The 23436-nt window shown below is 40.0% G+C and overlaps 1 protein-coding gene across 4 annotated transcripts in view; it reads right to left on the bottom strand.

Annotated features, from left to right (window-relative positions):
* Positions 1-23436, bottom strand: part of asic2 (acid-sensing (proton-gated) ion channel 2) — a 422593-nt gene that overhangs the window by 120585 nt on the left and 278572 nt on the right. Inside the window, exon 1 of one of the 4 annotated variants that reach the window (XM_085157241.1) lies at positions 9382-16024. The exons of the other annotated variants lie outside the window; for them this stretch is intronic. Within the exon in view, the coding sequence (XP_085013367.1) occupies positions 9382-10074 (693 nt within the window). The 5' untranslated portion in view covers positions 10075-16024. Of the gene's footprint in view, positions 1-9381; positions 16025-23436 lie in introns of those variants that run through there. 4 annotated transcript variants of the gene reach the window in all.

Raw genomic sequence — 23436 nt, 5'->3', positions numbered from 1 at the left:
ATATAATAAAATAAATTTTGTGGTCTGAAATCAAAAGCATGCTGAGCACAGTCCAAAAAGAAAATGCCTGTGATGTGATGTAGAGATGATGTCGGTGTGTTTCACGGGGGGGACTTTGGAAAACTGAACTGTCTCTTGGACTTCTGAAATGCATTTAATATTCTTCTTACATTTTGTGCTCTGAAATTAAAATATACAGAAGTGCAATGTAATGCAATCGGATAAAACATCCCTGCAATAACATCTCACCTTTGCAAAGCTTAGAACATTTAGTGATTGTTGACTTTCTGTCGCAGAGTTGTTGATGCAACTGTAGGGTAATCTCTGAGACAATGTTACCAGTGTAGTCTTTGCTTGTGTTGTACTACACAAAATGCTGGATCTCATATAATGTCCATTAGCACTGAGCTATTTGGCCATTTTGTATGTGCACAACACGGAGATGGTGCTGCAGATGGGTGTTTCTTGCCCAAAGGTGCTCACAGTGAATGTAGATTTAAATCGTGGGCGTAGTAGTATGCATATCTTAAGAGCAGAATTTGTGTATGTGGGAAATGAGCTGGAAAAATGGTGAAATGTTTTAAAGTACACACTTTTTAAATACTGCAATCATTGCATGTGTCATCACTTATGTGCTGTATAAATGTTAAATATACTAAACACATATTGTGCCTTTAACCTTAACTACATCCCAGCTAGCGCTTTAAAATGAGATTCTTATTCACAAAAGCGTGTCAGCACCGAGCACTGAGAGGAAATTTGGGCTTAACGTCTTTCCTGATGACATGTCTCGAAGTGTAGAGCCTCGGGATCAGACCGACCCTGCCATTACTTGATATACCACTGCTTCAGTCACAGCCTCCTAAGAGAAGCTCCATAACGCAAATGTTTTTCTTAGCAGTATTACAAAGAAAGACCACGTGAAGCTCATTTGCTGGAACTCACACCCTTTATAAGGTGTAGTGGAGACTGGACACATATTCTGCTAATGGTATTCATGGAACAGAACAGTATCCATTAGCTCTCTATTTCAAACACTAACCTTTTACACAAGTTTTGTGGTTTATGCATTGATGCGACCTTATGAATACTAACCATGTATAATCTTATCGTTTGCATTCAAGGCATGCATTACGCTGGCAGATTAAGGTGACTGTTCGTTGTGCTTGCAGTCAAACAGCTACTGGATGCCGCCTGCATCTAGTGGCATATCACTGACCTGTGCTGTGGCCATTCATACACAAAGTACTATTATGGTTTTTAATGTGGAACCTGGAAGTTGGAGCTCACGAAACCACTCAGGCCATCTGTTCTGAAGAGGGAAATTGGACTGGGGCTGAGGAGCATGGTTAGCACCGGGCCACCTGTGTTAATGAGATTGCTCTCGTTGGAGCTGAAGCTTCCACCTGACTCCCACTATTGTTTACTTGAAGCCAAATCAATAGCTTATGGTCTTACTTTGTGGAGTTCTACCGAAAAGGTCTGTGACAAACGAAAGCAGGAGAGACCAGCATTATTACCTGGATGTGCTTAAAACTCAATCGGGGGCCTCTTCAGGCTCAGTGGAGATTGACGAGGCTTTGTAGGTGGCTTCGCAGGGACCTCTGCAAATACGCCTCTTCATTGTGTTTATAGGCTCGGTGTGGAAAGTAAAAGAGGAAAGTCAAAAGGTGGTGCAGATCTCAGGTTTTCCCAGACAGACAATAAAATTGCAAATAATTAGAGCTCCAGAATGAAAATGGAAGGTTCAGCTGAAAATAGCCCCCAAGACTACTGCAAGTACATCTACTGCCTAAATAAAAAAGTGGAAATAAAACCCTATGATGTTCTCAAACTTTCTGTTTCAGCTCAAAAACAATAAAAATAGGAATATTATTTTGTAGAAAAGTAGTAGTTTACGCATTCACATAAGAAATAAAATATTCCCAGTTTGATCTTGGGAGTAGACAATTCTCTTTGGGGATGTTTTCAGAAAGGCAATCTAGTGATTTGTGCCAGTCAGGGTTCAGGTCCAATCATAGCCCAGAATCAGCTTTTCCTGAAGTCATCAATGGCCTAAAAATTATCAAAATCAACAGTGCTGCTTTTGACTCTGCTGATCATGACTTGGGCTTTATGATTCAGTTGGTTTAATAGGTCAGGTTCTTGACTGGCTCTCGTCAAACCTAAAGGGTTGAGGTTTTCATTTTCAATTAGCAGTTGTAGATCTGCACAAATAAAAATGAAATCAGGGATTCCTCGAGTGTCTGTCTTGGTTCATTGCGCTTTAATCTTCGCATGCTTCCAGTTGGTGCTATCATAAAGAATCATAACATAGCCTACCATTCTTATTCCGCTGATAGACAGTTGTACCTGTCCTTTTATGACGATCTAACGCCTGTTTACTGCATTGGTGGCATTATTTGCTGAGTATCTCAAAGTTTTTAGAACTGAACAGAGGCAAGACAGTGAGCAAGTCAGGAACCTCTGCATTATTTTAGACAGTGATCTCAGGTTTGATAATCATATTGATAAAATTAGCAGAAGTGCTTTCTATCACTGAAAAAATACAACAAAACTTAGAAAATTCCTGTCTCAAAGAGACTGAGAAATTGGTCTTGCTTCCATGTCGGGCAGGTCAGATTATGGTAAATGGCCTGTACTTGTATAGCGCTTTACTAGTCCCTAAGGACCCCAAAGCGCTTTACACAACCAGTCATCCACCCAGTCACACACACATTCACACACTGGTGATAGCAAGCTAAATTGTAGCCACAGCCACCCTGGGGTGCACTGACAGAGGCGAGGCTGCCGGCTGCAAATATTGTAAACATTTATTTGCAGGACTCTCCAGATCATCATTAGGACAGACTCCTTATAAGTATGCAAAAATATTGTGATGCCTTCATTGCCTCCCAGTGCAATAAAGATGCTTTAGCTTTAAAATCCTTTTTTGCGTTCAGAGAGCTTTTGATGGTTTTGCTCTCAAGTAAATATCAGACTTGCTTACTGTTTATAACCCAGTCAGACCTCTCAGGTCATCAGGTGGATATCCTTTGTTATTAGAATCAGATCCAAGTGTGCTGAAGGTGCTTTCAGCTACTGTGGTTCTGTTCTTTGGAACAAGCTGCCTGTTGACCTGAGATCAATTACATTTGTGCCGACATTCAAAAGCAAACTCAAAACCTCTTTGTTCACACAGGCTTACAGTCATTAGCTGAGTGTGTATTTTAAGTTTTATTTTGCCGTTTCACTGCCTTAAGGCATTGTAACCCTACACAGGTTTTGATGCTTTTATTCTTTTGTGTTAAACACATTGAGTTTATGTGTGCCATATAAATAAAATTGCCATTGCCTTGAGCAAATTAAACATATCTGTCGTTGATGGCCACTGAACATCTTCTACATGTAAGCAAATCAGTATTTTTTTCTTGTTATTAATAAAAAAACACTTTAAGCAATTTACCTTTATATAGATCTAAATTCTGTCTCATTTGTTACATGGTGAACCTAAAGCTACAGACAGTAACACCTTTAATGTCAGCAACATAAACAGAGATGCAGAAGTCTCCAGTGTGAATTCAACTAGCTCAGTAGAAAACAAAGTTGCAAACGTGAGATCACATGTTTTGCCCTTGAGATGTTTTTGTTTTGGTTTGTTTGCTTTGTTTTATTCTAATCAATAAAAAAGCAGACAGACAGTTTTTGAACACTAACTTTCTCTTGTTAGAAAATCTAGCAAGGACGAACAGGCAACATTCAACACCTCAAACCCACGATGAGTTAGCATCTCTGCCTTTGGTTTGACTTTACATCAACATGAAAATGAATCTAAAATCTAGAAATCTGGATCTGGAAATCTAATCTAATCTAGAAATTACATTAATCACCAGTTTAAAATCAAACAAACACACAGAACTGGCTGTTTTTTTGGCTCCCATCTATTTTGTTGCATTTTGTAACCGTCACGTCACCAAACTGATGCAAGCACGGATGCTGCTTACATGTATATGTGCAATACTGAATTAAAGTATTGTGAAGCACATTATATTTACTATTACTTTAATACATTTTGGGGGGAAAATCTTTAATGTGATTGTGAGCAGAGAAAACAACAAACATTAGAAAATTAGCATTATAATGAAGCGCGTTTCTGTTAAGAGGTCACATAAGACAAAGACACTAAACAGAGGAGCCGTTAAAGCCATCGTCCGTTACACCATGCCTGACCCACAGCACCAATAGAAGATTATTAAATTTGTCATGTGCAACCCTGAGCAGACATCTACTAAACACAATGAGGAGATGAGGCTAATGAAAAATTAAAGTATGCTTAAAAGATTACTGCTAAAATTCACAAGAGACCTTTAGATTTCACCAGAGCAAAGGATTTGTGTTCAAATCTTTTTCTAAAAGGAACCCGGGTTTCCTTTTTTAGTGCAGTTGAATGTCACACTAAACTAAACAACTACCTTCCTGAGCAGATTTACAAAAACAAAAGGATTTAGGGTAAGCTATGTCTATGTTATATCGTGAAGAGGCAAACGTATATAATCAACTTCAAATTTAGTCGTCCAGCAAACACAGAATATAGTTGCTTTGTGGTGCTGAGCGGCATGCAGAGGAAGCTGTAAGGTTGCCAAGAATAAACCAAAACAATAAAGTTGCTGTAAAGCCAAAACAACGAGCTGAAAGACTCTAAACTGTAGATGCAGATTTAAAAGTAGAATATACCAGCTAAGAAAAACTTGGACTCATTAATATTTGATGCATGTACTGCATAATTCACAATTCAAAAACACGTATGAACCTCCTCAAGTCAAGCCCCACAGGGGGAAGGGCAGTATTAATGTGGCTCTGCAGTTATGAGATTTCTTCTGAGATAGAGTTGATACATTACAGTGGGCAGACAGGGAGGTTAACCTTTTTTCATTCCCTACTTGGAGTATGATTAGGTGCTACTCTCCAACTCCAAGCAATGTTTAATTTGTCACTGTAGGTGCAGCTGTCTTGTCCTTGATGGAGCTTTTAAATGTATGGTGGAGATGTATATCTGCTCATCATAGGAAGTCGCTCTGTTACCTGGGATTTGATAAGGTATCAGCTACTCCCACTGAGGATGCTGAGAACAGTTTGCTTGGCCTTTGGCACGTTTCTCCAGATCTGTCATCCCCCGCTATTGGGACTAGCTGTGGGGTGGCTGAGAATACATCAGTATTGGAGATGTGGGAGCAATACAGACCACCATAAACCACAGCACGGAGCTAAGAGATTTATTGATTTGCCAGCTTTCTACTAGTTCGCTGTGATGCAGTAGATTTAGCACATGAAATCCTGCTGCTATAAGGGCTGGGCAGAATTATGGGAACCATTTGTACTTGCGACCTGATCAACTAGATGCTTTTTTTTTAATGCCATCACTCACTTCCAACTTCTTGTCATACCTTTTTCCTTCCTCTCCCACTCAAACCAGAGGCTGCCTGGCAGTTCAAAGGTTCCTCTGTACTGTGTAATAACCAACACATATTAAAACTGCATTTCCCACTTCTTACTAAGACAGTTTTTACACACAAAGAAAAGAGCTCTCTCGTGTTTATTTAGCCACAAGTCTGTGTATGTGTACTTCCTATGTCTTGTTTAATCTAGCTGTTGCATCTTTTTTGGTCTTAGAGCGACACTGCTTTAAATACAGTGATAATGAATAGGCCTCAGGGAGTCTTTGCTGACTTGTAGCAGCAGGCTAATGAGATTAGCAAAACCACTGAGGCCCACTTTAAGGTACAACAAGATGAAAAAGAAAACAGGACTGGAGCATCAATGTGATCTGCAGAGAAACTTATCATTAGCTGGCGTAGTATCCATGTAATAACTAAATAAGGAAACTTACATGGTGAAAAATATGTGATAATTGTCTCGCTTGATTGGGGATCAAACTGTGCTAGCGCTGCATCGACCTAGCTCCTTATGGTTTCTGCCTTTTGGATTTACTGGTTTGGAGAGAGATTGCACAGACTGAGTTTGGACATTTGTATGTTGTGAAAGCAAGAAAATCCTTCAGCTTGGATGAACTGCTGCTTGAACAGTTCACATCTTGAATGGATTCAGTATCAAAAGTTTTGCATTGTTATATCGCAGCCAACCAACTGAATGCTTCTCCTTGACATCGATAGTAGCAACGGGCCCTTTCTACTGCTACAAATATTTCAAATATCTGAATTTAAACCAGAAAGAATATGTATTTGTCTTTACTGCAATCATCAGCATTCTTAAAAAAATTAATGGATGGCTTGGGGCATGGTTCGGATTGCACACTTAACTTGCATGGCAGCAGTCTGATGTGCTTTGTCCTGTTTCTGACAGAGGACAAAAAGAGTAAACACAAAGTTTAGCATGACAAATAAGTAAAACTAACGAAAACTAGTTTGATTGAAATGCACACACACAGAAACAACAAGAGATGTGTGCGATTAGTCAGCTGGATGATTAATACAATTGGCTATGGCAATTATTCAAACTTTATTAATGCACAACTTAAGTTCACTCTTTGGTCTAAGATGCTATGCAGCATCAGCTATTTCACATGGCAGCACCGCTCTCCATCCTTCTTTGTCCTGGAAGTTCTAAAATACACCAGGGTGGAAAATAAGAGATGAAACCATTGTGTGTCTGTAGAGAGAAAATGGGTGTATGTCTACTAAAATGACATGTAAGTGGATTCAAAATGTGATTTGGTAAATGAGCTGGTTCTTATAAAACGCTTTCCTGCTCTACCTGAGGACTGAAATTGCTTTATATTTTGAGTGTCATTCACCGATTCACACACATTCATTTGAGCACTTTTTATAATATTCACACTTCCCAAGTCGCTCATATTGGAGAGCAACTTGAGGTTTTTTTTTCTTAAGGACACTGTGGCATGCATACTGGAATGGGCAGAGATTGACCCATTAACGTTTCAATTGGAAGATGACCTGCTCTACCTCCTGAGCTACAGCCACCTCTGGTTATTGGTTAATTAAGAATGTAACTAATGGTTTCAGATGGCTTTTCAATCTCTGATATTGTTTTATCATTTAACACACTCCTTGAACATCCCTAAAATCTATTTTCCCACTAGCCCTAAGGTTTTTTTATAATCTGTGCTTTAATGTGAGGATGGTTCGAAGCAATGCAATTATGCTGCTTTGTTTCTCAGCTTTTGTTTCTAAGGCTGCATGGCAAGCCATGTAAGAGCTTAAACACTAAAAGACTGAACTGGTATTAGACAACAAGCTATTCATCTCTGAATCGCATTACTGAAGTGATAATGATAATGATGGCCTGCTCAGTTCTATTCAAAAGCATAAAGAGAGAAAAACACAGTTAGCTATATTTTCTTGTTAAACACAACAACTGTAACTCACTGGGATTTTTAGTCTAATTGTGATTATACCACCTGAAATGTCCTGCCAGTCTGACAGTATTGGTGAAGAAGGAAAACAAAACTAGCAACACATCATGCCACGATCTAAAGAAACAGCTTTAGACAACAAACTTATTGATATCTATCGATCTGTAAAGGGATACTAAGCCATTTCTAAGCCTTTGGGACTGCAGCGAACCAATATCCACAAATGAAGAAAACTTGGAATACTGGTAAACCTTCGTAGGACTGGCCACAGTGTTTTGAGTCCATGCTAGATACCATGTTAATTAACTAGTTATTAGGTTTAGGTTTAGGAGGGCAATCACTTTTTCACACAGGGGCAGACAGGTATAGGTTGAATTTAACTGAACTGAATCTCTAAAAATGTCATGTTGAACCTGTGGTAAAATGTTCTCCATTAGAAGAATCAGCATTAAAGTCAATTAAAATCGGGGGCGATCGTGGCTCAAAGAGTTGGCAGTTCGTCTTGTAATTGGAAGGTTGCCGGTTCGAGCCCCGGCTCGGAAAGTCTTGGTCGTTGTGTCCTTGGGCAAGACACTTCACCTACCGCCTACTGGTGTTGGCCAGAGGGGTCGATGGCGCAATATGGCAGCCTTGCCTCTGTCAGTCTGCCCCAGGGCAGCTGTGGCTACAACTGTAGCTGCCTCCACCAGTGTATGAATGTGAGAGTGAATGAATAGTGGAATTGTAAAGCGCTTTGAGGGTCCTGAAAAGTGCTATATAAATGCAATCCATTATTATTATTATTATTATTATTAAAATAAACTGTTGTAAAGAAAGCATTACCTGACATTAACCTGAAACCTGAAGCCTACACTACCCACAATGACACTTGACAATCAACTGTTCAGTCAGAGCACTAATGCAGCACTAGTAGCAGTAGTAAATGAAAAGTCTTTGGTAACATAGATCTGGTAAATTTACTTCTTGTCAGATTTGTTGTCTTCATTCAAAACCAAAATGATAGCAATTAAGACAGTAATGCTAGCTTCTTCTAAAAGAAGGAATCTATGTCAACACATGGCAAACCTGCTATATGTACTCCTCAAGACCTCAAATTAGACTTTGATTAAATCTGTGGAGTTCTGTTTTCTTCAGCTTCACATTCAGCATACACCATGTGCTGTATGTGATGTTTTGTCTTGGTTCCTTTTGTGTGGGTTATTATTTGAATTTATTGCAGTAAAAGCAGACAAAGCCACTAATGATGTCAAAAAATAAATACTAAAAGTCTAAACAAAAACCTTAAAAAGTAAAATCCAAATATATTTAATTGTCACCAGTCGAAAAAAAACAACTATAATTACGCTCACTATGGATTTGTTTAGATTTGTGTGCATTTCATACAGATACTTAATCCTTTCTCCTTCTGTTTCCAACACTGAGTACATAGTAGAAAAGGGAAAAAAAAGACAAAAAAAAGTTTCAAACACAGCTTGAGCATCAACATTTCCACAGAGAAAACATCTGCCATGGTTCAAACATGGCAAGGGAGCCCACGAGAGAGCGTGGGCACAGAAATCCACTAAACTCACATCCGCAGAGAAAAAGAAGATGAGTGATTAGACACAGAGGCAGTAAACTAACCTGAGGCAGTACTGTTAAAGAACATTTTTGATACGTAGGGGTCGTTTAATAGCCATTCTTGCCCACGAGCCGATAATTAGCCCATTTCATCTGTGTTAATGTATGATAATGGCTACTGTCATGCAACTTCTGAAAATGCATAAATTCATATCCCTTGGTTATTTTCTTGGCGAAGAGGTCTGGCGGTGATTTAATAAATGCAGAAAATGATGTTCAAACATTTTTATGATGACCAACAAAGTTTTAACAGCCAGTTATGCATAAAATAGATTTTACAGTCTTGTGTATTTAGGCTGACTAACGCAAAAGACGAGTTGCTTCAGCATGATGCAAATATTATTTTAACTTTTATATACTTTCAGAAAGAAAAACACAAGAAGCCGACTTACAGAAGAGAAGTTGTGAGCTCCACATGGCTCTCCTCTATATTTGCAGGACAGAAGCATGTCATCCAGTTGGTGGCTCAGTCTGTCCATAAACTCCAGGTTGGTCCCTTCAAAGTTTCTGGGTGGGAGAAAGAGCCTGAAGTCTGACAGTTTCTTGAACCAGGTGCGACGGTCCTCTTGAAGCAAGTCCAAAACCATGGGTCTCACTGTCCGGTTAGCAAGCAGCAGGCCCAGCCAGTGGCCAGCAAAGTACAGGTCACTCTTGGTGAGTTTGTAGAGGCGGATAGGGTTATTGTTACAGATAGTGACTGTAGGGAAAGCCAGTTCTTTGGCCCATTCAGTGTGGACTCGCGTGTATGTGGGAAAGGAAAGCCAGTGGAGTAAGCGGTTGGAGGACCAAGATAAAAGCAACCCTACAGAGGTGCAGAGTGCCAGAAGCCAGAAGGCCCTGCGGCCCACAGAGCCACCAGGGACGCAAATATGCCGCAAACCGTGTAGGCGTGTCCTTGACAGCAGAGTGGAAGTGACCTGGGCCAGAGTTGGCTTCGGATGAAGCCGCTGACGGCCTTTTCTGATCATGGCCGGGGATCCCCTCCGGAGACAGCGCCCTTCCAAGGCCATCGCTGTCCACAGTGCTCCTAAAGCCGCTGGAAAGGCTTCATTTCCCAGCCAGGCCTCAGGGGCTGGGGCCCACATGTAGCTCCAGGATAAATCCACTACTGTAATCCACACATGGATATGTGTTGGCCCTAAAAAACACTACAGACCTATCGATTTTGAAGTGCATTAACGCTGCATGCACACACACAAAAAAAGTGATCTTACGAAAGCTGTGTGTTTTGAAGCTGCCTTCTCTTATTGGTGCAGGAGCTCTTTTGAACTGAGGAGCAGCTACTTGTTGGTCATTTCTCTTGGTCTCTCCATGTGAGAGCGCTCCAATCATCCAGCTCAGCAGGGACAGAAGAAAAAAAAAATCAGCTAGGCAAATGTGCTCCAAGCAAGGTGTCTTCTACATGAATGACTCCAGCATCCACGGCAGTTAGGGTGACAGTGAACAAGAGAGGATGAGACAGAGAGAGCGAAGGCAAGAGGAAGAGGGAGGGGAGGAGAGAGGGAGAGAAGAGGACAGAATACAAAATACCACAGGCTTAGTACAGAGGACAAAAAACAAATGAAAGAAGGGAAGGTAATTAGAATAATGAGATGACAGAAGACAGAATTGGTTGGTGTGGTGCAGTCCGCGAGAAGAGCCGTGTTCCAGCGCTGTGCTTTGTCTTCTTTTGGGTTAAGTATGTGTTTTTGAGCTTCACAGCTTTGCAGAAGCATTCATCAGCCAGAGGCAGCAATCACTTCCTTGTCACTATTAAGCATGTGGTTTAATTGAATTCACAAAAGTCTACGATCCTCATTTGTTTTCTTCTCCCACTTTCTTTAGTTCTTTCTGATGTCACTGATCCGCTCCTCGTCTGTCCCCGAACTCGGTTTTCACCGGCGTTATTAGGTCCTGCAGGTAAACACGGGACGGCTTCATCGTGCAGCGGACCCGCTTCTCAGCATCGCGGCCACAGTTAGAGACGTACCACAACACACTTTCACATGGAGAAGGAGGCACTCATGCACATACACGGACAAACACTCACAGCAGTTTCCTGCGGGAAACCAGACCAGAGATAATCTGTTCTGTCACACTCACATCTCAACATCTCTCCCCCCTTATCTGTCTCCTGTTATTCTTTCTTCTTCTTCTTCCCCCCTAGTTTTTTCTCCCCCACTCACAGACAGGATCTCTAATCTCAATATTCCCCTCATGTCTCCGCTCCTCCTTCTAAAAATACTCTCTCCAAATCAAATCCATCAACTTGCCCTCATGCTCCTCCTCCTCTTGTCTTTTATGTCAGTCAAGCCCCGTAAGCTCGACCTCCTGTCGGGCACCCCCACCTCCTCCTCTTCTTCTTTTTCACTTTGTCCGAGCACTCCCTTGCTTTTCTTCCATCAGGAAAGGCTTCTGTGTGAGCTTTCCTCTCTCTGTGTCCTTGTCAGCTTCATCCAGCTCGCTCCCTCTCCCTGGTCTGAATGACTTCTCTCCTCTCCGTGATCTCTCTTTTTTCTCCCCCTCCCTCTCTCGATGTCTCTCACGCTTTTGCTCCTCTGTTTTGCTCTGCTTTTCAGGCAGCTTGTCCCCCCATTGCTCTTCTTCTCCTCCTCCTGCGCCACAGCTCTGTCCACGCAGCCGGTGAGCCCGTCACTGATGAGAGCGCCTGTCTCTCTCTGTGCTAACTTGCGCCGTCCTTCGCCCCCCTCTGTTTGTCTGCTGCTGCTGCTGAGCCACACAGCCTCAGAGCGATGAGAGGCTGCTGTGTGCACGCAGTGCACAAAAGCCACGCGTAGAATCTCTTGTTCTCTGGGTTAATTTTTTTTATCTCATTCTTTTCAATCCAGCAATAGAGATTTTAAATTTGTTTGGAAAAACTGGATTGGAATAAAATGGATTATGCACTCTTTGCCGACTTTAGCTTTAGTCTTTTAGCACTTTGTCTAGTAAAGGGACCGTCTTCCCTCAGCTAAGGACCTGCTGAGAATTGAGATTCACTGGAATTTTCTCTTAACTTTAACGTGAAATGGTCCACTAAACCTTAGACATTTTAGTCTAGCAAAATAATAAGCGAAAAGAAAATTATATATACACATATTTTTCTTTTGATTAATTCCAAGCTGCTCATACATTTGTCCTTGTTCCTTAACCTGAGTTTAGATCGCAGGTTAAGGAACAACCACTGATTTTTTTTTTGTTATGTCTTTTAATATCTCAATAGCAAAATTGATGTGACCCAAATAGACACTCTGGCTATGGTATGTTTAGTGCTATGAATTGAAAAAACTATTTAAAATCATTCATTTTTACTTTCACATTTTTTATTTATATGGTTCTTTGTAAGTAGCGCTGGTGGCCTCTGTAGTTCTATAAAGACAACGACCTTAATACATACCAAGCAAGGCTGCATATTCAATTCTCTGAGAAAGCTCATTTTATTTTTCATAAAACGTAGAGGCATAGTTCAGTCTTTGAGCGTGTCCTTTGTGGCTCTGAGCAAAACAACCTTCCACACAACAAATGTTATCTTATTACCTCGTTTCTGATGTAAAACCCACCTTTTGTACCATTTTTTCCCTTTTTTCATGGTGAAGGATTATTGCATTGCTGGTCTGCAAATATCACTTGCACCAACAAGCACTCCCAGTTTAGGACAGTCAAGTTAAATAGCCTTCGTCAATACAAGTGAACAGACAGCTTCAGAGCCAACTCGCTGTAAGGGCTCTTGTTCACCGAGTCCTGCAATGCGCGGTTTTGTAAAATTCAAGGTTTCACTCATTAACATTCAGTAATGTTCTTGTGCCAATTATAGAGGAGACCATTTTCTCCCTGTGTGATGAAAGCTATTTTTCCATTTCATTTAAATTTTTTAGATTGCTTCATTAAACTCCCCTAAGCTTCTCTCTGTTTCTACAGAAAAATGTAAAATAAAGCTCAGAATATAACCCCGTCTATATAATTTGTCAGAACCTGCAATGTGTGGTGGCTCTGAATAATTATCACGATATTAGATCATTTTTGTAGTTGTATATAATAAATGCCAGAGACCAAACGAATTAATATAAAACGGTTTCTTGACATCACGGGGTGAATATCGAACTCCGCGTGTGGGTTTGACATGATTTTGACTGGAACCGTGTTGCTTTTCGCCGTTCAGCTGAAAGTTCTCGAACGCTGCTTGACAACTTCTTGTGATCTCATCTTTGAATGCGTAATGATAAGACATTTTTTAACTTTGAACTATAAAGCCCACACATAAGAAACATTTCAGGCTGTCAAGAGAAATTAGCACAGAAATCCAAACTGGCATGTGCTCGCATTTGCACACATAATGAAGCGCATCGTTCCCAAACAGCAAAACGTGCACTGTGAAAACGTTAAAACAGGTCCATGTATAATGCATAACCAGCAAAACTACAAAGAACAGGAACACAGTGTGAAATCTGAAATGTCAAATGCGTGCATGCATACGTATTGCTTCTAACACCTACTGTATGCTATGGTGGAATGCATAAGCATGCACACATTCACTGCCTACAGCTAGAGGCAGAGGCAGCCTTCCAGAGCTTGGATCCACAGGCTGAATAATTAGCTTGGAGCCATAAAGAGGGTTTCTCAGTCCAGCTATGCAGCCAGTGTAACGAACAGCTCAAAGGCTCAATATATCCAATTTGCAATTCTAAAACATAAGGGAAATCACAGATTAATTAGGGACACAGCCAGCCCAAACATCAGATACAATTAGACCGCATTGTATAGCTGCAGCACCGTGGCATGTGAGTCCTATAAAATAATCCGGTATGTTTTAGTCGAAGGCACTGTCACAAGATCAAAGGCCACATAGTGGCAAACTGGCAGCGAGAGGGCAGCCTGTAAATACAAACCACAATTAAACATTCATAGATTCATGTTAATGAGGCCTAGAATGTTTCAGAAGCCTGCATTAAACACTTAATAGTTAAACAGGGCGAGGTTGTAGTTGATTCACAAGAGGGCAAGCTCCACGCTGGCATTGTTGGTGAATGCACAGGTGAGGCTGTGTCAAGGGCAAGCTGGATAAAGAGACAGGAGGCAAAGAAAAACAGGATACATGCGCTGGGATGCCATTAATCAAAACCCCGGCTTAATTTAAAATGTTAGCGGTGGCAGGCGAAGCAATCAGTGGCTTTTTCTGAGCTGTTAGACTTTTCCAAACTAACGGCAGCAACACTTGTCATCAAGAGAAAAAAGCTTAGCGGGCAGCTTCACTTTCCATCTTCCAGCTGGGCATAAAGCTTTTATTTTTTTAATACAAAGATAAGTCCCTGGGCAGCTACTGATTAAAACTTAAAGACTGGTGTCTCATGGTAGCAGCTCGTTTAATCATCGTTCCATCTAATAGTTGTTGTCAGGGTTCATAGAACCATCTAGAGATAGCTTCCTTTGTGATGTGACAGAGGTTTGGCTTGGACTTGTCTATCATCTTCGAGTCTGTGTCAGGGATAACAACATGTTGAGGTGTGGCGCTCATTTGTGGCCAGAAAACTGGCTCCGGTGAAATCCCCAGCACGTTCCCCATCAAAGAATTCATATACTCAAACAAAGGTAGTGAATGCTGCTGTGCTCATCAATTTAGCTTAATTGATTTAACCTTAAAACAGCTGCTGCCTTGCATTAACACGAACAGTGTCTTTGATGTAGCTGATGCAGGCAGAACTGTCCTCCGGCATTCTTCTCCTGTAGAAGGCAGTCTCTTTGGTTTATAGCAACACCTGCTCTAGATATTTTTTGTGTGTAAAATGAGCCAGTCTAAACCTTTACTAAACATCTCATCTCATCTCAAACATATAATCTCTGTTATAGACCTTAGAGACACTTTTCAGTGACTTATTCTTACACCCACTGAAATGCATTTTCTGTAAAACCTACACAGTGTTCACACCATTTTTATCCAAGCAGTCACTCTTTTTCTGTTAATCAAAAAGACTGACCTCATTAGTAGTCAAAATCTTATCAGTGTATTTTTAAGCAACATTTTTTTTTGCTCTATAAAATTCTGAGGATTAAGCTAAATAAATCTGATATGTCTCGGTTTTCTTTACTTTGTTTGTTTAGATAAAGTATGTCACTCTGTACAAACCGCCTCCATGTGCAGCAGCTCAAAAGACAAATGCTGGTGAGATGCTTAAAAACAGTAAACCGAGACAAACAGAGAGCTGTAGAGCTGAAAGGACGTGAGATAAGTGGCAGTTAGCTGTGGATTTGTTACCAGTAGCAACACCTTGAGTAATCAGTTAACATGAATATTGATCACTGCCACTTTCAGCTACGAAATTCAGTCTTAGTGAAGACTATAAATACATAGGGGTGTTCAGACATATATATACAAGTCACATATACAGGACTATAATTTTGTAGCTAAAAGTAATGTTTACTTTTTTAGTGAACAGAATGAGATAAATAACTGGTATATTTTTGAAGTAAAACACAAATCAGCACGTTACTTAATTGAACATAAGCAATCAGTCTGCTGTGGCAAATTCAGAAAAAACAGGTTCTAGTCAAGACCGATCATTACATTTTAATATTTAGTATCTACTGTTATCTACTGCTAGCTAGTTTATTGTGACGGTGCTGTATTTATTATGTTGCTCTTTTTTATTTGTTTTCTCTTCTGTTTTTTTTTCTCCATACAGGTGATCCAGGTGTTTTGTTTGTTTTTCTTTCTTTCTTCCCCCCTTTCTCACCGTCTCTTCTCCCCTCTGTTTTTCTTTCTCTCCCTCTATTTCTTTCATTCTTTCTCCCTGTCCTATCCCCCAGTCATGTCTATCCCGTTTGTAGCAACCGAAAATAAAATAAAATAAATACATAATTATAATAAAGGTCAATCAAATGGACCAATATGGCAAGGCCATGATGATCCACTTGGTAAAATAAATCCGCTTGGCATCTTTCTTGTAGTGATGGGTCGTTCGCGAACGAAATGGCTCTTAGAGCCGGTTCTTTGAAGTGAACGACGCGAGCCGGCTCCTTATTGGGAGCCGTGAGGTTTTTTCTTTCTTTCTCTCACCCTCTCTCTCGCCCTTTTTCCGCTAAACTCCGCACGCACGGCCTGTACTCAGTGTTGCCAACTCCTTAGTAAGGAAAATCGCTATTGGCTGTCCTAAAAGTCGCTAGAAGTCGCCAGATGACGTCATCACCTAATTTGCATAATTTGTCATGCTAATGTAATTGTAACCTACGTTGTTGGAGAGAGAAATAACATCGTGGAAGAGACATAAAGTGAGTAAAAAACGTCCTAAATGCAGTTAGAATTTATTTAGAACTACAAATTAAATTTCTTTTAGCAATTATTGTTTTTTAATGTCACAATTCCAACCCTGCTCCTTTATCTGGGCCTGGAACGGCAAAAGTGACCCGAAATTGGCACTCTAGTGGAGTTAATTTGTGTGTGTTTAAGTAGTTATAAATCTTGTGGTCCACAAAACAGCATAACAGTAAAGGAAGAACTGACTGCATTACAGTCAATGTGGGAGCAGAGGCTTCGCTCATGCGCGATTCATTTGCCGTTTGGACGCACAGGTGTGAACGTCTCCTGCCCTGATAGCAGCTGGGGAAGGACTATCCTCTCCCTGGGAGCGCTTTGGCACGGGTGAGGCGCCCACGGCAGCACCGCTGCTTGTTGAGAGTAAGAGCGATATGCGTGTTCACGTCAAAAAGTCGTCATAAATAAGTCTCCAATAATACCAGAAAAAGTCGCCAGATTTGTCGCTAGTCGCTTTTTAGAAAAAAAGTCGCTAAGGGGGTCTGAAAACTCGCTAAATATAGCGACAAAGTCGCTAAGTTGGCAACACTGCCTGTACTTTGCGCTGGGCAGAGGGGGGAGGGGCGTTAGTTACACTCGCAGTAGCACAGGAACTGAGCCAGAGAGAAAGAGAGCGAGAGACAACAACGTCACATTAGAAAGGTATAGTAATCATCCGCTATTTTCAGTTGCAGATGATAAAGAATTCAGAAAGTTTATTCATGCAGGCCCATATGACAGAGAATGTGCATCTTCTTTTTGTTTTAATATTTTAATTTACATTTAATTGTGTTGTGGTTTGCAGTGTTTTGTGTTGTTTCACGTTAAATTTGTTTAAAAGGAAAAAGCTGACAATTTAAATAGTTAAAAGTTTAAAATGTAAATAGTTGTTTTTTGTATTATATGATTTATTTATTACATTTTATGTGGAGTGAATAAATAAAGTATATTTATGGTGGCCCTTAGAGACAAAGCATGTACAAACTCCAAAACACGTAAAAACTCAGAATCACGTACAAAAGACAACAGAAGTGCTCCAGGATGCTGGGCGCAGTGTTGAGCTTTTGTTACCTAGTGGCTACACAAGCCAGGAAGTATCAACAACCGGATTTGGTGTGTGGTAGTAACAGGTAAATGAGTTTTTTTTTTAATTATTTGAATAAATATGAGTGCTTGTCTATAAATACACAAACAATACACACATGCTTTCAATTGTGTAATTTAAGTGATCTGTGTAGCTCTGTTTTGGAAGTTCAGTTAACGCTAGAAATGTGTTTTGGAGTTTGTACGTGCTTTTTGGAGTTTGTATATGCTTTAGAGTTTGTACGTGCTTTGTCTCTAGGGGCCATATATAAACATATATAAATAAAACCACTTTTTTTAACATTAGTAATTCCTTTTGTGCATAATTTTATATTATTGTTAATAATAAATTAATTAAAGCAACAAAACAACCTGAAGAGCCGGTTCGGAGCCGAAAGAGCCGGCTCTTTTTAGTGAGCCGAGTCAAAAGAGCCGGATCTCTAAAAAGAGCCGGAAATCCCATCACTACTTTCTTGGCCTTAAGACAAGAATTCTGATGGCTAAAGATCCAAACGGGACCATAAAAAGAAGAAGAAAAAAAAAGACCGACCATTACAGAAGTTGCCCTTTGCACTCACCTGCATACTCATTTTGATTGAAAAGTCTAAAACTCTGAGTCACATAGAGAATAATAGGGCGCATGGTGATCATCCTACCTGTAAACGGCACAGCTGTCTGCTCTGTCGGGGCAGGAGGTGACACAACTCAAAGAAAACCACCAAAAAAACAGTCTCAGCAAGAAAACTGAACAGTTAGCAGTGATGGAGATGCTGTAATTTAGCCTGCAGACTGAAAAAGAAGCATCGTTTTTTCTGTTAAGAAAAAAACCACAGGAGCTCTGTTGCACATAGTCAGAAAGACTTATTTTAAAACTAGCTTTCTATACTGCAGCTCAACTTGCACAGTAGGTGTTAAGTTGAGATTAAATACTGTTAAATTGCATGAAGCCCTAATGATATCTGTGGCATTGAGAAAAGAATAAAAACACACGATTGTAGTGCAAAAAGAATATTAAGAACACATTTAGAAACCTAAGAATAAAAACTGAGCACAGCTATTATTTATTCAGAATTTTGAACTCGTTTATTTCATTAAATGTACGTATTATATTTTTCTTTGTCAAAATTAGAGAGAAATAACTGAGGGTTACTAGCTCCTCGCCGGCTAATTAAAAGCAGATTTGCTTAATTTTCTGCTAAATCAATAGAGGTGGAAGTGGAATGACTCCAGCCCTGATGGCTCGAGGGTGGCCTGGAGGAACCCACAATGCCGGTGCTGTCGATCGCCCAACATTACAGAAGCAAACTGTGCTGAACATGATCACCTCTATTTTTATTAATTATCAGTGATCACAGAAACATAACGAGGCACAGCTCAATAAAAAGAGTCCACTGATGTTAGGTTTCACCTGCTCGTTCAATATACTCTTGCCACATCTGCTGCCACTGCTAAATGTTTTTAATTGATTCTCCGCATCATTAGGGAGTAGATTATGATGTTCCATATGTCTTATATAACACATCAATTTGTCTGACTGATTTTGTTGCTCATTTTCAAAACCACAACTTATTTAAAATAAATCAGGAATTTTATAGCACATCATTAACATTGTACTCTTAGACTGCTGGAGTAAAGTGGACAGAATCCGACAAATCCTTTCACCTACATTACCAACAACGAAGGCTGACACCTGCAGCTTAGTCAGGCGTTCATATTTGTAATGCTAATAGTGGTTAATGAAGCCTCAAGTTGGTAAAGCTTCATGTTGCTAAAGCCTCCAGCAGAGATGAGGTGTGTGGGACTGACCAAAACCTGTCAGCAAACAGTAATGTGAAAAATCAGATATTACCCTCCCCAGTATCCATAATTTTATACAGTCACTGAACCTCTTCGTAGTTGTTATTCATACGAATCCTGTGCTACCTCCAAAATCAGCTTCTCTTTTGAGGACAAAGGGATGAAGCCAGGCAAACACTATCCTTTTTTTTCATCTGCTTTATGGTTGATTAGGTTTGTTTTCATGCTGCTGCTCTTTTTTATTAAACCACCACCACCTTTTTTGATTTAAAAATAGCGGGAAGCAGCTGCTTTAGATCTATCCTCACACCTGGCCCACATTTAGACAGAGCAGAAGGACATTTAAAATCTGACGAGCAAGTAGATACAACAAAAAAGGGGACGGTGCTTAAAATGTGGGCGTGCACACGTCTCAATGAATGTCCCAGTTTTAATAACCCCAAAACTGGTGTGTCATTCATCCAGCTGGACTCCAGTCTCCATGATTACACAATCAGCTTCAGTTACACTTAGAATTTTCCCCAACTGACAGTAGCTAAACACTGTCTGACAGGTTGGCAGCATCCCAGCTCCACTCTGCAAACACACTCCTAACCTTTACGGCTCCCTGCGGCCATCCACACACTTTGATAACCCCGGCCATGATTCAGTCTGCACACCAAAGAATCAACAGAGAACAATTGATGTCCTACCCTGGGATCTGCTGCGTCACACAGACAAACTTTACACTAAAAGCATTCCTGTTTCCATAATTGTTGAAGCATTGCTGGAAATTGAATTAAATGCAAAAAGACATAATGTGCAAGTCATTGAAATTCTATATTCAACTGAATTTTGTACAGTTTGTTTTTATAATGCATTAAAATAAATTGGTTAGCAGTGGTTTGACATTGTCTTGCAGAAATAAGCAAGGCCTTTTTTAAAGACAATTATGTGACATCATGTTACTCAAGCCTGTCCACAAAGCTACACAATGCCTCTTCTCTTTGATTTCCGTGATATGGTACTCTTGATTTTCAAACAGACTTTCAGATTTTGTGTATCCAGATGGCAATGGCAGCATGACTGGCTCTTGTTTGGGTGCTGGTAGAGTTCTGACTTGCATTTGTGAACAATCTTTGCTCACTGAACATAAACACACATTTTCAGAAGTGTTACTGAAACATTGCTGTGAGTCATTTAAGAATTGTGATTTATTTATTTATTTTTATGCATTTTTTTTAGGAGTTCTTAGAGGTCTTAGCTAGTAGATCATGCTCATTCAGCACTGGAGTTTTGCCTTTTCCCTTATAGATAATTGTCTGGAACTGTTACTATCTCTGAATCGAGGAGGGGGCCTAAGGGTACATCTTTTGCCATCTTACAATGCTGTGATTGCAGCCATTCCCCAACTCTCTGTGAATGGTACTCATGGCCATTGATCAGTGGGTTTTGGTCAGTAGTTGTTGATCAATGGTCATGAGAATTTGCATAATGATGATTAAGGAACTGACCTCTCAGCCCATTGTTCCTTCAGTGGGCTGGTTTCAGTCATTATGCAAATGTACTGTTTATAAGATCGGGGAAACCTGCAGTCAGCTGAGACTGAAGAAGTCACTTGGATGAGTGACGAAACGTTTCTCCCAGAAAACGCTACGTCCAGATGAACAGAATCAACTTTTGGAGATGTTACTATCAGTTACTACAATATGATAGTATCTAGAGATGATCAAGTTTATGATGGAAATATTTTCCTACACAAGCTTAAAAAAGAAGAACCAATTCTTATCTTTACTTCTGAAAGACTGAGATACTCTGGTATACTGTATTCAGTTCTGATACTGACACAGTTGACTTTTTCACAACTTTTCCACTCTTTTGTTGTATAGGGTGTGAACGGTTATATAACACTGCCCAGACCTGTTGGTAGAAATAGTAATGGGGGTAACTTTAGGTCAGTGAAATCTAATTTACAATGTTTGTTTCTGCCATAACACTTATTGAGCACCAACTGCTGGCTGTTATGCAATAAGCAAACTATTTTAATTCTACCTTTTTACAAAATGAGGGTACTTAAATTTGCATTATTTGCATCGAAACTGATGGGGAAATCTACAAATGAAATCAGCAAGTCTAGCTGGGTTCTACAATGGGTTTGTCCGTTTTTTCCCCCTGTTATACTCACTTTGCAAGTTACCCATGAATCAACACTTAAACTTTGCATGTCACGTGTTTTTCCAGGTGAAATTACTTTGTTCTTTTTTTTAAAGTAATACAGTCCATAAGCACAAATTGAATTAATAAAGTAACACTATCATGAAAATAGGCTGAGTCTCTGAAGGCAGTCACAAATATGTGCAACAAATAAGGCTAAAACTTTTCTCTTTCTTGCTTCGGGCAACTAGCAAACATTAAAAACTCTCACCGTGCATGCTCACAGCTTCTTGAGTGTGTCAGACTGTGACTCGGTAGTTATCAGCTTGCTCTTGTATAGCTGGTAAAGATTAGCATGTTGGTCCTTTGAGCTCAGACAGTTGACTGATGAGAGACATCACTCTGCAGCACATTTAAGATGGCTGGGAAGACAGAATCTGCAGCTTTGACTCATAAAATCTTGTTAAATCAAGAATTGAATTTCCAGCTGTTTTTTTCTCTCTTCTGATTGGCAGGAATTCATAAAGTACACCAAAAGCAAAGTTTCACTTGTGTCACTATAGGCCCCGGACCTCACCCACCCCCTGCAAAAAAAGAAAAAAAAAGTCCATCAGGTTTACGTACAATTAGCATCCAGGTGCAAATGTATCATTCCCTTACTAATGATACAAGTCTCACTGCAGCTTTGCTTGCCGTCTCTCTCTTCATTTTTTTTCTGATCATTTTTTTCTTACAACAGGATTTGTTCCAGGGTTTCCATGGTAACACTGGCTTAACTAACAGAATGACCAAAGACTGAATGTGGCAACACTCGGGGTTAAGGATCTATGTTTTTCACCTTAACTAAAAATAAAGCCAATTAAATTTAAAATGAACCCATCCTAGTCTAGGCTCTTAACAACAACAGAAAGGATAAAGAAAATCTCTGTTAGGGAATTGAAAGCTCAGAGCCGAGACTGCCACAACAGTTCCAGCTAATGATGCCATTAGTGCTTTGGAGCACCACAATCAATCAGAGAAGTGATTAGCATGAGCATGTACAGAGAGTCGGGCCATTAGTCAAATGGGCCGTGTATAACCTTCAAGACATCGAGTCATCCGACATGCTTACACCTGCACACTAGGCGCATCGCAGGGCAAGCAAAAAAACATACAAATAGCCTTTATTAATACATGTTAAAAAGTATAATTATGTTGAGAGGGGTGTTGTGTTTCCATGGTAATTTTAGAGCGAAACAAAACGAGATCCAAATTTAGTCAAAGATTAAGTATGTAGGTAAAGTACCGCAGAGCTGTCTGACCTGAGCAGTAGAAGCAAAGTTTACTTTTTAAGCGAGATGGATTAATGGTCTACCTCTGAATGCATTCTGTTGCATAATAAATGGAAATGAAAAATGTTTCAGGCAGATGATTTAATGGAAAAACAGCAAACGCCGAGCTGACACTGAGCCAGGCCAGATGAGGGTGCTGAGGTGAAGCAAGAGAGAAAACACAGAGGGCAGTCAACGCTTTTGTTAAAATGCAACCGTGGAAATCCATCTGTCCTTATCTCCATAACTTATGTCAAAAGAACAACGATGTCTCTGAAGTGATTAATAAGTGTTCGGCAGATGTAGCAGAAGTGGCGGTGACTGATGGTTAAAAGATTTAGTTAATTTTGATCAAATGCGACACTAATTTATTTCAGAATATGCAAAGAATTGTCAAACACGGATACTTCATAATTAATGCAATTTTAATGACGCGGGGATTTATGAGAGTCGGAGAGATGGCATATGCCAAAGTCATTTAGGGAGTTGATGACTTTATGTTAACCCCACGTTAATTTATTCAGAGCTTCGTGTTTCTAGTTCGAGTCTACCTTAAGAGCTACAGGTTTATGCACGGAGGGACAAAGCACAAGCAGACAGGGAAGAAAATATGAACAGCTTGGATATACTGGCACTGCATGTATTATTTATTTATTTTTTTTCACACTTCAACACAAGAGAACAAGAAGAATGTGTCTGAATAAAATAATCAAAAATCTTTTGTAAGCAGCGAGTGAGGAGAATATTTAAAGAAACAATCGAAGCACAGTTTGATGAGAAAATCCTGGTGCTGCTCAGTTTTCTCTCATTTGTGAACTTCAACCAATGTTGAATAGCGGTATTATATTTGTATTGTAGAG

Source organism: Neolamprologus multifasciatus, chromosome 4, assembly GCF_963576455.1.
Source record: "Neolamprologus multifasciatus chromosome 4, fNeoMul1.2, whole genome shotgun sequence".
Taxonomy (NCBI): domain Eukaryota; kingdom Metazoa; phylum Chordata; class Actinopteri; order Cichliformes; family Cichlidae; genus Neolamprologus; species Neolamprologus multifasciatus.
Note: the sequence above shows the minus strand (reverse complement) of the source record. Positions and strands in the feature narration are given on the sequence as shown.